The sequence below is a fragment of the Anolis carolinensis genome, chromosome 6 (genome assembly GCF_035594765.1).
Source record: "Anolis carolinensis isolate JA03-04 chromosome 6, rAnoCar3.1.pri, whole genome shotgun sequence".
Lineage (NCBI taxonomy): Eukaryota > Metazoa > Chordata > Lepidosauria > Squamata > Dactyloidae > Anolis > Anolis carolinensis.
In genome coordinates, this window is record NC_085846.1 from 7,019,855 (window position 1) to 7,034,201 (window position 14,347).

At 45.7% G+C, this 14,347-nt stretch overlaps 1 protein-coding gene and 2 non-coding genes across 3 annotated transcripts; 2 read left to right on the plus strand and 1 right to left on the minus strand.

Annotated features, from left to right (window-relative positions):
- The first annotated feature begins 174 nt into the window (after nucleotides 1-174).
- LOC100553669 (histone H2A type 2-C) lies at nucleotides 175-784 on the plus strand. Its single transcript, XM_003226655.4, has one exon. It carries the CDS (start codon nucleotides 224-226, stop codon nucleotides 611-613), a length of 390 nt encoding a protein of 129 aa, XP_003226703.1. The 5' UTR covers nucleotides 175-223; the 3' UTR covers nucleotides 614-784.
- Nucleotides 785-13,452: 12,668 nt separating this feature from the next.
- Nucleotides 13,453-13,523, minus strand: trnag-gcc (transfer RNA glycine (anticodon GCC)). The gene has a single exon. It is a non-coding gene; the product is annotated as a tRNA-Gly (tRNA).
- Nucleotides 13,524-13,658: 135 nt separating this feature from the next.
- Nucleotides 13,659-13,729, plus strand: trnag-gcc (transfer RNA glycine (anticodon GCC)). Its single transcript has one exon. It is a non-coding gene; the product is annotated as a tRNA-Gly (tRNA).
- The last annotated feature ends 618 nt before the right edge of the window (nucleotides 13,730-14,347 follow it).

Here is a 14,347-nt window from a genome sequence, read left to right on the forward strand (position 1 = left end):
TTCGCCCAAGGAATGCTTCGAGCCGTGTCCTGATTGGTTAATTTCAGAAACCGTCCCCTGATAGGCAGCAGTAGCGTGCCGGCGTCTGATTGGAGGAGGCGTTTCACCTTCCTCCAATCGGAATCGCGGTCCAGGATCCGACGGCGGAAATAAATAGAGGCGGGCGCGGCTCTTGGAGATTCATTCTTCTTTAGCAGTCAAAGCAGAAAGGAACTTAGTAGCCATGTCTGGACGCGGCAAGCAAGGCGGCAAAGCGAGGGCCAAGGCCAAGACCCGATCTTCCAGAGCCGGGCTGCAGTTCCCCGTGGGCCGCGTCCACCGTCTCCTCCGGAAGGGCAACTACGCCGAGCGGGTCGGAGCCGGGGCGCCGGTGTACATGGCGGCGGTGCTGGAGTACCTGACGGCTGAGATCCTGGAGTTGGCGGGAAACGCAGCCCGGGACAACAAGAAGACCCGCATCATCCCGCGCCACTTGCAGCTGGCCATCCGCAACGACGAGGAGCTGAACAAGCTGCTGGGCAGAGTCACCATCGCCCAGGGAGGCGTCCTGCCCAACATCCAGGCCGTGCTCCTCCCCAAGAAGACCGAGAGCCACAAGGCCAAGGCCAAGTAGAGCCCAGAAGTCTGCTTCAAACACTTGCTGGACTTGGAATCTGATTCAAAACCCCAAAAGGCTCTTTTCAGAGCCAACCACAAAGTCATGAAAGAGTTGCTTAACACTGCTTCTCACAATTTGTGATTATAGTTACCAGGCATGGGCAGGTGTTTTGGACTCCAACTCCCAGCATTCCTAGCAGCCTCAGGCCCTTTCCTTTTGCCCCTCAGCCGCTTAAGCGGCTGAGGGGCAAAAGGAAGGGGCCTGAGGCTGCTAGGAATGCTGGGAGTTGGAGTCCAAAACACTTGCAGGGTCCAAGTTTGCCCATGGCTGAATTCTGTCAAATTACAACTGGGAGACTGCAAAGCCAACAATGATGGAATAATAATGGTCATCCAAAATAGTAGATAATTAATATGGACTAATTAATCTAATGATACTATATACCAAGGGGAATTAAGGAAAACAACAGATTGAACCGGAGTTTAAAAAATACTTAAAATCAAAACACGAAAATATAAAGGAGTGACCAACAAGAGCAAACTAGAAAAAAGACTCTCTTTACACAGAAGGATAAATTGGAAGTTATAAAGAAAGCCCTCTTACCCTAAACCCTTTAAGGCAGGGGTCCCCAAACTTTTAAAATGGGGCCAGTTCACAATCCTTCAGACTGTTGGAGGGCCGGACTATAGTTGGCCACCAAGCAATAATAATAACAACAAAGAGGGTTGGAAGAGACCCTTTGGGCCATTTAGTCCAATCCCCTTCTGCCTCTCTGCACCAAAAGCACAAGCAAAGCACCCCTGACAGATGGCCACCCAGCCTCAATGTTAATAATAAGGGTTGTAAGAGAAGAAGAGACCCCTTGGGTCATTTAGCCCAACCCACTTCTGCCCTTGTGCCATGGGGGCCGGATAAATAGCTTCGATGGGCCGCATCCGGCCCCCGGGCCTTAGTTTGGGGACCCCTGCTTTAAGGTAGAGGTTTTCCCCTGACATTAAGTCCAGTCAAGTCTGACTCAGGGTTGGTGCTCATCTCTATTTCTAAGCCGAAGAACCGGCGTTGGCCATAGACACCTCAGTCCACTGGCATGACTGCATGGAGTACTGTTACCTTCCCGCCAAAGCAGTACCTATTGATCTACTCACATCCCCTTTAACCCCCCCCTTTTCCCCTTCTACCTCCCCCAACCCATCCGCCTGCATATTACCATAAACCTTTTTCCACTCCTTTTTTATCTCACTAAAAAAAAGGGATAATAAAGATATTTTAAAATAATAATGTTTTAATTTGATTGTTTATGTTATTACGTTTTTAATTGTGACTTAGCTTGTGGCACAGTGGGTTAAATCGCTCAGCTGTTGAACTTGCTGACCAAAAGGTCGGCAGTTCAAATTCAGGGGGAGCTCTTGCTGTTAGCCCCAGCTTCTGCCAACCTAGCAGTTCGAAAACATGCAAAACGTGAGTAGATCAATAGGTACCTCTCTGGCAAGAAGGTAACGGCGCTCTGTGCAGTCATGCCAGCCACAAAACCTTGGAGGTGTCTATGGACAATGCCGGCTCTTCAGCTTAGAAATGGAAATGAGCACCAACCCCCAGAGGCAGATACAACTAGTCTTAAGGTCAGGGGAAAATCTTTACCTTTACCTAGCTTGTTAATTTTTTTATGCTGAGCTTGGTCCCCATGTAAGCTGCCTTGAGTCCTTTCAGGGAGATGGTGCCAGGATACAAAAATAAATTTATTATTATTGTTATTATTATTATTTTATGTTACATGACGCATAAGGGAAATATAAGAGTAATGCAAATATACTTGTGGTTGGGTTGCTGTGAGTTTTCCAGGCTGCCTGGCCATGTCCCAGAAGCATTCTCTTCTGACATTTCGCCCACATCTATGGCAGGCATCCTCAGAGGTCTGTTGGAAACCAGGCAAGTGGGGTTTATATATCTGTGGAATGATGTCCAGGGTGGGAGAGAAAATGCTTGTTCATTTGAGGCAAGTGAAGGTTGCAACCAGCCACCTTGATTAGCATTGAATAGCCTTGCAGCTGCAAACCCTGACTGTTTCCTGCCTGTGTCTGATATCTTTTCTTGAATCTCCCCATGCCAGGGACACGAAAGAAGCCTCCCACAGGACAGTAAAATATCAAAAATCACAACCTGGGGGATGCCTCAAACACAAGAATTTTTGCTCCCACCCTGGACATCATTCCATAGATATATAAACCCCACTTGCCCAGTTTCCAACAGACCTCACAACCTTTGACGATGCCTTCCATAAATGTGGGAGAAACATCAGGAGGGAATGCTTCTGGAACATCAACATACAGCCCAGGAAACTCACAACAACCCAGTGATTCCGGCCATGAAAGCATTCGCCAACACAACAACAACAAAGACAATAAATATGTTTCCCTCCTTTAACCCAGGGAAACCCAAGTTATATTTTAAAGCAAGACACAGCTTTAAAAACCTGATTTTATTGAAAATGGAAATGACCTTTAAAAAAGGATGCCTGCCATAGATGTGGGCGAAACGTCAGGAGACGATTCTTCTGGAACATGGCCACACAGCCCAAAAGACATACAACTATTGGGGACCCCCAGCTTGGGGTCTCCTTGTGGTCCGTGGCAGGAGGCAGCAAATGACGAGAGACCAGTCTCCAGAGGTAAAGCAGAATCTCGTTTATTTTCCTTGCACAGCTGTGAAGTGGCAGAGCAGTCAGAACTCCGGAGAGTTTTATTCAAAGGACTGCTGCCCGGAATGAGTCGAGGGCCAATCCTTTTATAGCCGGTAATAAACATCTTTCTTCAGCAATTTTATTTCCCTTATGTATGCATTTCTTAATTTTTCTATGCTATTTTTAATTATGCTTATGGTTAGGGTTTCGCAAAACAAAGACCAAAAGGAAGTGGGTGAGGGTATATCTGGATGGGAGGGGGACTTTTCTTCCTATACATCTCACTGGGTCATCTTGACCTAGTAGACTTGACCTAACTCTTTTCCTCCGGCCTGGGGTTTCATTCTGCTGACAACTTGTTTCTTTGTCTCTCCCCTGCACCATCTTGACCATCTTTTTGTTTCCACTTGCAACATTTGTCCTAGCTTGCTAACCACAAATGCATCACAGAATAACAGAAAAAGGTTAACTTCTCTATTGCTGTCTCCTCAATCTTACAGAAAGGAAAAAGGTTGAGGGGTTCTCTTTAGTTCAAGTTGTCAGCAAAGCTTCTTAATCACTTTAATCAATGGCCTCTATCCATTCCATAGATATATAAACCCCACTTGCCCAGTTTCCAACAGACCTCACAACCTTTGACGATGCCTTCCATAAATGTGAGAGAAACATCAGGAGGGAATGCTTCTGGAACATCACCATACAGCCCAGGAAACTCACAACAACACAGTGATTCCGGCTATGAAAGCATTCGCCAACACAACAACAACAAAGACAATAAATACGTTTCCCACCTTTAACCCAGGGAAACCCAAGTTATATTATAAAGCAAGACACAGCTTTAAAAACCTCGGGGGATGCCTCAAACACAAGAATTTTTTCTCCCACCCTGGACATCATTCCATAGATATATAAACCCTACTTGCCCTGTTTCCAAGGGACCTCACAACCTCTGAGGAAGCCTGCCCTAGATGTGGGCGAAACGTCAGGAGAGAATGCTTCTGGAACATGGCCATAGTGCCTGGGAAACACAGCAACCGGCCATGAAAGCATTCGCCAACACATCAACAACAAGCATAATAAATATATTTCCCACCATTAACCCAGGGAAACTCAAGTTATATTTTAAAGCAAGACACAGTTTAAAAAACCCGATTTTATTGAAAATGGAAATGAACTTTAAAAAAGGATGCCTGCCATAGATGTGGGCGAAACGTCAGGAGAGAATACTTCTGGAACATGGCCACACAGCCCAAAAGACATACAACAACCCTGTGATCCCGGCCATGAAAGCCTTCGACAACACAGAGTTTGAATTGCAAACACCAATAAAATAAACTTTAAAATAAACACACACAAGGAAGCACACGATTGCAATGGAGAGACAAAGAGGAAACTATTTCAAGGGACTTCCCCTCCTCGCAGACACCGGAAATGGCCGTTTGGTCGCCTTTGCCCTCCATTTCCGCCCATTTCCAGCCTCTTATTTGCATAGAGCATCCCTCATTAGCATGGCATCGCTCCCATTGGCTGAGAGGCGCTCTGTGTGGGCGGGGCCTGTGCGACTGCTCTGCTAGGCGCCCATGTGTAGTTTCAAAACTTCTTTCTTCCTGTTGCAAAAGAGAAAGAGGGGAGTTTTGGAATCCCTGCCTTGATTTAAATTGGGATAAATTTGAATTACTGTGAAGATCTCTCCTGCTTGGGACCATCTCCCTGGAAGAAGAAGAGAAAGCAAGCCCAATTTTGGGGAAAAGGGCGGCTCAGCTCCTTGCCTGAGACTTGGCTCCATCCACTTCCTCTCTTTCTTGGGAGGGGATTTCCAAGAGAGAAGGACTGCATTTGCTCAGTGGCTTTCGCTTCGGCCACCAGCCTTTTCAATGACCTTTCCTGCAGCCGGGGGGAGAAGGCAGTCACCGGGCAAAATCCGCACCCAGCACCCGCCTTTTCCACGGAGCGGAGGAGCCATGCAGCCCGGCAAAAGCAGCCTCACGCAGTGGCAAAGGATACGCATCAAGGAGATCCAGGAGGCCGCCACTTTCAAAGGGTTCGAGAAGGTGCTCCAAAAAGTGACCAGGGAACTGTCTGCCGACGACAAAGCGTCCCCTCGGAAGCCCAGGCGCAGGAGGAAGGTTTCCATAACGGCGGACAAGAAGGCCCGCCAGTTCCAGCACATGTACCGCACCTCCAAACCCAAGGCCTTGCTGACGATCCAGAAAAAGCTCTCCCCGCATTGCAAGATCCCTTTGGAGGAGCTCGAGCGTCACTTCACCAGAGTCTTTGCCGCGAGGGATGCCGAGGCGACCCCCCGACGTCCTGATGGCATGCCTCCGTTGCCGAAGATTGGTTCTCCCAAAGCCCTCGAGCGCCTGAGACGTGACTTCACCCCGAAAGAGGTTGCGGAGAAGCTCCTCAAAGTCCCCAACAAAGTCAACGGGAAGGACAAGATCTCTCGCGAGAAGCTGAAGCAGCGGGACCCCGGGTGCCACGTCCTGACCGCCGTCTTCAACAGATGCAAGCAGTTCCGCCGCATCCCTGCCGCCTGGAAGGAAGTGCCGGTCATCCTCAATTTCAAGAGCGGGGAGCCCTCCGACCCGGCCAACTGGCGGCCACTCTTCCTTTGCGACACGCTTTACAAGACGTACGCCCGCTGCCTTGCCCGCCGCGTCACCGACTGGGCCGTGGCAGGTGGGGCCGTGAGCCCTCAACAGACGGCCTACGTCCCCTTGCGCAAGGGCACCGACGAGCAGCATTTCCTCCTGCAGTCCACCATCGATGTCGCCCGGCACAAGCGACAAGAGCTAGCCTTGGCCAAACTGGACCTTTGCAATGCTTTCGGCTCCATCCCACACAGACATGTCTTCGACATGCTGTCAAGGTTCGGCGTACCGGAAGATTTCCTCGACGTGCTACGCTCGCCCTACGTCGGCCTCTCCATCGTCGTGATGGCGGCCAACAGGAAGACCCAACCGATACCTATGAAGAGGGGCTTGATGCAAGGGTGTCCTCTGAGTCCTATCGTTTTCAACCTCAGCATAGAACCTTTGATCCGCTACATCGTGGAGGGACCAGAAGGCTTTGTTCTGTATGACCAGAAGGTCAGCGTTCTCGCTCACGCCGACGATATAGTGTTCATTGCCAGCGATGGGAGAGGACTACAACGCATGCTGGACAAGGCCTCTGAAACTGCCGATTGGATAGGCCTAAACTTCAATGCCAAGAAGTGTGAATCCCTTCACATCCGCCAAAGCAAACTGTGCTCCTCAAGATTCACCCTCCAGGGAAAGTCCATCGGGTCCATCGAAAGGGACCAAGCTTTTGAGTATCTAGGGATGCCTTTGATTTTGCCCAACCAGCCCCTTACGATCTTGAAGGAGCCTTTCCGAAAGTTGCTCGGAGAAGCCCAACGTATCAATGTGTCCCCGTTGACTCCTCAGCAGAAGATGGATGCGCTCAAGACCTCTGTCCTTCGCAAATGTTCCTACCTCCTGAAAAAGTTGCCAGTTGTGTGGAAAGAACTCAAAACCGCTGATTACACGATCACCAACATGATGATGAAATGGTTGGGTATTTCCGAGGAGGATGAAATACGTCTTTGGATCCCTTGGAAAGATGGCGGCTATGGACTCCTGCCATTGACAGACATGGCCAACGTGGCCACCATCTCCTACGGCTTCCAGCTGCTGAACTGTTTGGATGACACAGTGAGGAATGTGGCACGTGGTGCCCTTCGCAGCACCGTCCAGAGGAAACTGGGCTGGCACCCTCGGAAAGAAGAACTGGCCTACTACCTGAATGGAGAGTTTGGCCGTGACAGGGGAGACTTTACCAATCTCTGGTGTCGTGTCAAAACTGCCACGTGGCACTCCAGTCAACTCATTTCTTGTACCTGGACGTACCATCAAGGTAGCTTTTGCATGGATGTAGATGACACCCTGTTTTCAGAAGAAGGCAGGAGCCTGGAGAATTCTCTGAATAAGGCCTTGTTGAGACCCACGTTGCTTGCCTCACTTTTTTAAATTGTAGTTGGATCCTAAAGATTGTGGAATCACAGTGGCTTTGCCCATCCTGATTAAACCTTCATACCTTTTTGCTGCCTACCTCCTCTCCATTCTAGGAAAGACAGTTCTGGCCCGGAACCCATCCTGTGCCTTTATGGATACAATCCTGGCCTGGAACCTATCCTCTCTCTTTGCAAATAGAGAAGCCATCTTGTGCCTTTGTGGATACAGTCCTCATCTGGAACCCATCCTGTGCCTTTTGCAGATACAATCCTGACCTGGACCCACCCTGTATCTTTTGCAGATACAACCCTCATCTGGAACCCATCCTGTACCTTTGCAAATACAATCCTGACCTGGAGCCCATCTGGTGCCTTTTGCAGATACAATCCTGACCTGGAACCCATCCTGTACCTTTGCAAATACAATCCTGACCTGGAGCCCATCCAGTGCCTTTTGAAGATACAGTCCTGATCTGGAACCCATTCTTTGCCTTTTGCAGATACAGTCCTGATCTGGAACCCATTCTTTGCCTTTTGAAGATACAGTCCTGATCTGGAACCCATTATTTGCCTTTTGCAGATACAGTTCTCATCTGGAACCCATCCTGTTCTATTTGCGGATACAATCCTGACCTGGAACCCATCCTGTTCCTTTTGCAGATACAGTTCTCATTTGGAACCCATCTTGTGCCTTTTGCAGATACAGTCCTGATCTGGAACCCATTCTCTCTCTTTGCAAATAGAGTCCTAACCTTGAACCCATCCTGTGCCTTTGTGGATTCAACCCAGATCTGGAACTCATCCTGTGCTTTTTACAGATATAGTCCTCATCTGGAACCCATCCTGTGCCTTTGTGGATACAATCCTGACCTGGAACCCACCCCATGCCTTTTGCAGATACAGTCCTGATCTGGAACCCATTCTTTGCCTTTTTCAGATACAGCCCTGACCTGGAACCCATCCGGTGCCTTTTGCAGATCAATCCTGACCTGGAACCCACCATGAGTCTTTTGCAGATACAATCCTCATCTGGAACCCATCCTGTGCCTTTTGTAGATACAATCCTGACCCTTCGCCGCCCTAAAACCACCTAACGTATTACTTCAATATCCATAAGGGCTGAATCCCTTTTCTCCCCTCTTCCAAAGGATGTCTCCAAAACTCGGACTAAAAGCCAGAGTGGATTTGCTAGCCTATTGCCACAGAAGACAATCAAGAGAAGGTACTGGGATCCCAACTAAGTTATGGAAGATTATCTTCCACAGTATTGTAGCAAATGTTTCTGAGAACTTGGTGGGGCACTTCACTCTGGCGGATGGCCAGAGACTAGGGTCCTGTCTGCACTACCATATAATGCAGTTTGAAACTGCATTATATGGGTGTGGGGCCTTAGAAGTGGTGACAACAAAATGTAACTTTGCGCTGGATGCTCAGGACAGCTGTCACCCCAATCTCTTTTAAAAGGGTTGTTTTGTGATGTCTGTCATTAGAAACTGGAAGGGCTAAATTTGTGGTCCTAGATTGTGTTTACACTAGGCATGCATGGGTGAACTTGGGTTCTCCAGGTGTTTTGGACTCCAACTCCCATCATTCCTAACAGCCTCAGGCCCTTTCCTTTTGCCCCTCAGCCGCTTAAAACACCTGCAGGGCCCGAGTTCACCCATGCCTGGTCTATACTGCAGAATTAATACAGTTCGATGCCACTTGAACAGCCATGCCTATACAATATTGGGAGGTGCAGTTTGACAAGACTTCTCTGCCAAAGGGAGCGATGCCTCCCCAAACTACAACTCCCATAATTCCGCAGCATTGAGCCGTTGGCAGTTAAAGCGGTCCTGAACTGCATTCATTCCGAAGTGTAGACACACCCTTTGTCACAAGATGCAGAGACAACAGACAGCTGAGTATATGCCTCTCGTGTCAACCTCACACTGGATAGAACTGAAATATTATATATTTTTGAAACATATGCATATTTTTCAATTCTGCCTTCTCTTGGGGGTAACTCAGATTTTTGGGGGGAGAAGGGCAAGGGAATTGGGGAGGGGGCATTGTATTTGACTGCCGTTTGCCTTAATTGATTGTCATCTGAGCCGTTTTTTTAAATAAAATCTTGATGAATAAAACTCTGAGAATGCCTGAACCTATTGCATTTATTCCTGGGGAGAAAAGGAACTAAAAGTAAGTTAAATTCATCAATGAGCAATGTCATTCTGAATCCATATAGCAGGCATGGGCAAACTTGGGTCCTCCAGGTGTTTTGGACTCCAACTCCCACAATTCCTAACTTGTTAGGAATTGTGGGAGTTGGAGTCCAAAACACCTGGAGGGCCCAAATTTGCCCATGCCTGCTATATAGCTTTTGCCATGGGTGCATCCATACTGCCAAATTAATGCAGTTTGATCCCACTTTCACTGCCATGGCTCAATGCTATGCAGCGCTAGGAGTTGTAGTTTTATAAGGTCTTTCTAGGCGTTGCATTTGCAATCTCTCCCATCTTATTTTCCTCCCTACTAGACTGTGCAAAGTCTGTCCGTTGCCCACACAAAGAAACCTAAACTGTGCTGAATAAACAGATCTTTTTCGATATGAGTCACCCTGCAACTTCCCTTCTGCTATTCTTTCTGCCACATTTCAGAGAATGTTTGTCAAAAACCGCTGGAGATGGAGGATGGGCGGCTGGCAAGAAGTGCTTTTGCAGATAGGAAGGACAGGAATGTGCAATTTGTTTACAGATGAATTCTACAATATAGAGCAGGCATGGGCCAACTTTGGCCCTCCCTCCAGGTGTTTTGGACTCCAACTCCCACAATTCCTAACAGCCTACCGGCTGTTAGGAATTGTGGGAGTTGGAGTCCAAAACACCTGGAGGGAGGGCCAAAGTTGGCCCATGCCAGGTGTAGATTGACTCATAAACTGGATGCAGGATTTACAGTAAAATAGTGCATAGCCCTATCTCTGGGATTATACTTTGGCTGCTCACACACAGATCCACCCATTCCCCACCTTTCTGCAAAAATCCCTGGGCTGCAATGTGTTTATTTGGAAAAAATTCCAAAACTGGAAGAGAAATGTTGAAATGCCGGTAAGTCAAGGTCAGTGTCTACTACATTCTTCCTCCAGTCCTGCTCTCTTTATCTTTCAGATAACTGGAAATTCTTTTGCTCTCACCAATACATTCTGCAGCTGCTGCAAAGTGAGAAACGTTGCAGCACTGGAGAACCCATAACGAAACCACTCTTTGAAACTCACAAATGTTTGCAGTGTTCAAGTTGTTGTATGATATTTTTGGCAATTGACTGTTTTGTACACATGTTGGAAACCACCCTGAGTCCTCTCAAAGAGATAGGAAATAAAGTTATTATTATTATTATTATTATTATTATTATTATTATTACAGTAGAGTCTCACTTATCCAACATTCGCTTATCCAACATTCTGGATTATCCAACGCAGTCTGCCTTTTAGTAGTCAGTGTTTTTGTAGTCAATGTTTTCAATACATTGTAATATTTTGGTGCTAAATTTGTAAATACAGTAGAGTCTCACTTATCCAAGCCTCGCTTATCCAAGCCTCTGGATAATCCAAGCCATTTTTGTAGTCAATGTTTTCACTATATTGTGATATTTTGGTGCTAAATTTGTAAATACAGTAATTACTACATAGCATTACTGTGTATTGAACTACTTTTTCTGTCAAATTTGTTGTATAACATGATGTTTTGGTGCTTAATTTGTAAAATCATAACTTAATTTGATGTTTAATAGGCTTTTCCTTAATTCCTTCTTATTGTCCAACATATTCGCTTATCCAACATTCTGCTGGCCCATTTATGTTGGATAAGTGAGACTCTACTGTATTATTATTATTAACCTATCCCTACTATGATAATTTGTTTTTTAGAATAGCTTTATGGGTATATTAAAATAATATACACCTTATTTTTTTATTTGTTTATTTATTTCGTGTCAAAGGCATTGCATAAAAAATAAATTTAAAAAGTGATGAAATAAAGGAAATCAAAAGCAGCTAAATAGTTTTAGACCAAAAGCGGGCAACAGCAACCGCATTGTCCGTAGCTTTGAACAACTCCTCCTCCGTACATGAAGCAGGACAGTGTGGGCAAGCATACACCTAATATACACCTAAAAGACATAGACGTATTATTATTATTATTATTATTATTTCGTGTCAGGAGCGACTTGTGAAACTGCAAGTCGCTTCTGGTGTGGGAGAATTGGCCGTCTGCAAGGACGTTGCCCAGGGAACATTGCCCAGATGTTTCGATTTTTTTTTTTTACCATCCTTGTGGGAGGCTTCTCTCATGTCCCCACATGGAGCTGGAGCTGATAGAGGGAGCTCATCCGCGCTCTCCCCAGGTGGGATTCGAACCTGGCAGCCTTCAGGTCAGCAACCCAACCTTCAAGTCATGAGGCTTGTCATGCCACGAGCAGGCAAAACATTACCTGCTGCCCTGTCTCTTTAAGGTTCCAAAGGGGCGGAGCTTAGCCTTGGCTCCTGCCAGCCTGAAATGGCAATTATATTTTGTCAGTTAGATTTTGTCAGTTGGTCAGGCACTGGAAGGAAGTGTAGGAAATAAAAGGATCACAGAAATTCACGTCACGTTGGAACTGTATTCAAATTAGATTAAAAAGCCACAGACTACAGCAATAGAGAAAGCCATGTCAACAACACTGCATTGAAGTCATCTCAAAGATACAAAGAATCCAGTCATAACAAGACTTTATACTCTGTGGCAATATCTACCCAGAACTGCATAGACTCAAAGATTTCTTTCCTCACAAGAGACTTCATAGTGGCAACAAGAGGAAAAGAGATCAATTTTGTCTATTAATAAAATATTTTGTTTCACAACTACAGTCTCCAATCTGTCCTTCGTGCTATGAGTCCTTCCAGTTCATTTAATTAAGCATGGAGGCAGAACAAGGCTTTAACCCACTACACTCCTATTATTATTATTATTATTATTATTGCTATTGCTATTGCTATTGTACATAACAACATGGCACACATGCATATTAAGTCCAAGTACCTGGGATTCATATCTGAATATCAGACTCTTCCCAAGGGCCTAGGATATGAAAGAAATTTTCGCAGAATGTGTGCAATAGCTATTATTATTGCTATTAGTATTATTATTGAGTTGCTTTGAGGTTTTTTCCGGGCTGTCTAGCCATGTTCCAGAAGCATTCTCTCCTGACGTTTCACCCACATCTATGGCAGGCATCCTCAGAGGTTGTGAGGTCTGTTGGAAACTAGGCAAGTGGGGTTTATATCTATGTGTGTGTGTGTGTGTGTGTGTGTAGAATAATGTCCAGAGTGGGAGAAATAATTCTTGTCTGCTTGAGGCAAGTGTGAATGCTGCAATTGGCCACCTTGATTATCAGCGAAAAGCCTTGCAGCTTCAAAGCCTGGTTGCTTCCTGCTTGGGGGAATCCTTTGTTGGGAGATGTTAGCTGGCCCTGATTGTTTCCTGAAGCTGCAAGGCTATTCAATGCTAATCAAGGTAGCCATTTGCAACATTTACACTTGCCTCAAACAGACAAGAGTTCTTTCTCCCACCTTGGACATCATTCCACAGATACATAAACCCCACTTGCCTAGTTTCCAACAGACCTCACAACCAATGAGGTTGCTTGGCCTAGATGTGGGCGAAACGTCAGGAGAGAATGCTTCTGGAACATGGCCAGACAGTTCGGAAAACTCATAGCAACCCAGTGATTCTGGCCATGAAAGCCTTTGACAACAGTATTATTGTTTGGTATAGATTTGAACGCAAGACCCATCCCTGATAATTTTTGAAAGTCTTATATTTAGTTGATAGGCCAGAATGGCTTCATGGGTAGTTGATTTGAATAGGTGGCGTTCCTTGCTAAGGAAATTAAAATTGTGAAATACTGTACTTTCATTTGAGATTTATAAAAAATTGAAAATTGAAAATCTGGGAAGAAAGTGGTTTGAATTGTTCCTTTAGGCCCATAGAACACATCTGCATGCTATAAAAACAAACCATATTCAGAGATAGGGTATTACCATGGCTAATAGATAGCAAGGATACAGTAATAAAAGCCATGATCACTTGAATAAAGGAGCACCACTTGGGAGAAAATTAATTTTTCAATTTTTTTTTTGAAAGTTTATATAAATAAAAGTCAAGTTGCATTGGCCGGGAATCGAACCCGGGCCTCCCGCGTGGCAGGCGAGAATTCTACCACTGAACCACCAATGCATCTGTTGGAAAACCTGAAGGCAGAAAACATTTTAGGGAGTAAAACATGTAATTATCATAATTATAACTTTGGCTAGCTATGGATTTTTTGAATGATGTATAAGAACTTTGAGGAGCACCCCATCCTTATCTGGGGCATTGGTGGTTCAGTGGTAGAATTCTCGCCTGCCACGCGGGAGGCCCGGGTTCGATTCCCGGCCAATGCAACTTCAACTTTTTATTATATTTCATAAAATATCTTATATTTCTTTGATTGTCTCCCATAATAAATTTGTAGGTTATCCTGATTCTGCAACAAGTCTGGTTTTCTTTTTTGCAAAACCATTTCTCTGAATTGTATCATTGTCTCCCAGATTAAAAGTCCTTTCCTTGAAATGTTCCCCTTTTCCTCTTGGGTTATATTTTTCTGCCATGTAGCCTTCAACTGCTTTGCTTCGGAGCTTGGAAAACTTTTTTTTCTTTTCTTTTTGAACTACAACTCCCAGCATTCCCAGGGAATTTCAATCCAAAAATAATAATTTGGGATTGTGGCCTCTGACCGTTGCAGCTTGGAAAAGTAACTTTAGTGACAAGTGACAAAATTAAGTATGAAAATACGCATTGTCTAAGTCAAAGTGTAATTATGAGTCTCAAAAAATCCTTTTTAAACTTCCAATCAGTGAATGAATGGCAGGGTAGGGGCTACACTTTCACCATTGCGCATGCTCGATAGTACTTCTGGCTTTGGGTGCCGACTGCGCATGCCTAATGGGCTGCAGCGCTTCTTCGACGATGGCGGTAATGGAGGCGTACAGAGAAGGGTCAGTGGCTGGGGCTTCACTTTC

Coding starts and splice junctions, on each gene's coding strand:
- LOC100553669 (XM_003226655.4), top strand. CDS start 224: ATGTCTGGACGCGGCAAGCAAGGCGGCAAAGCGAGGGCCAAGGCCAAG.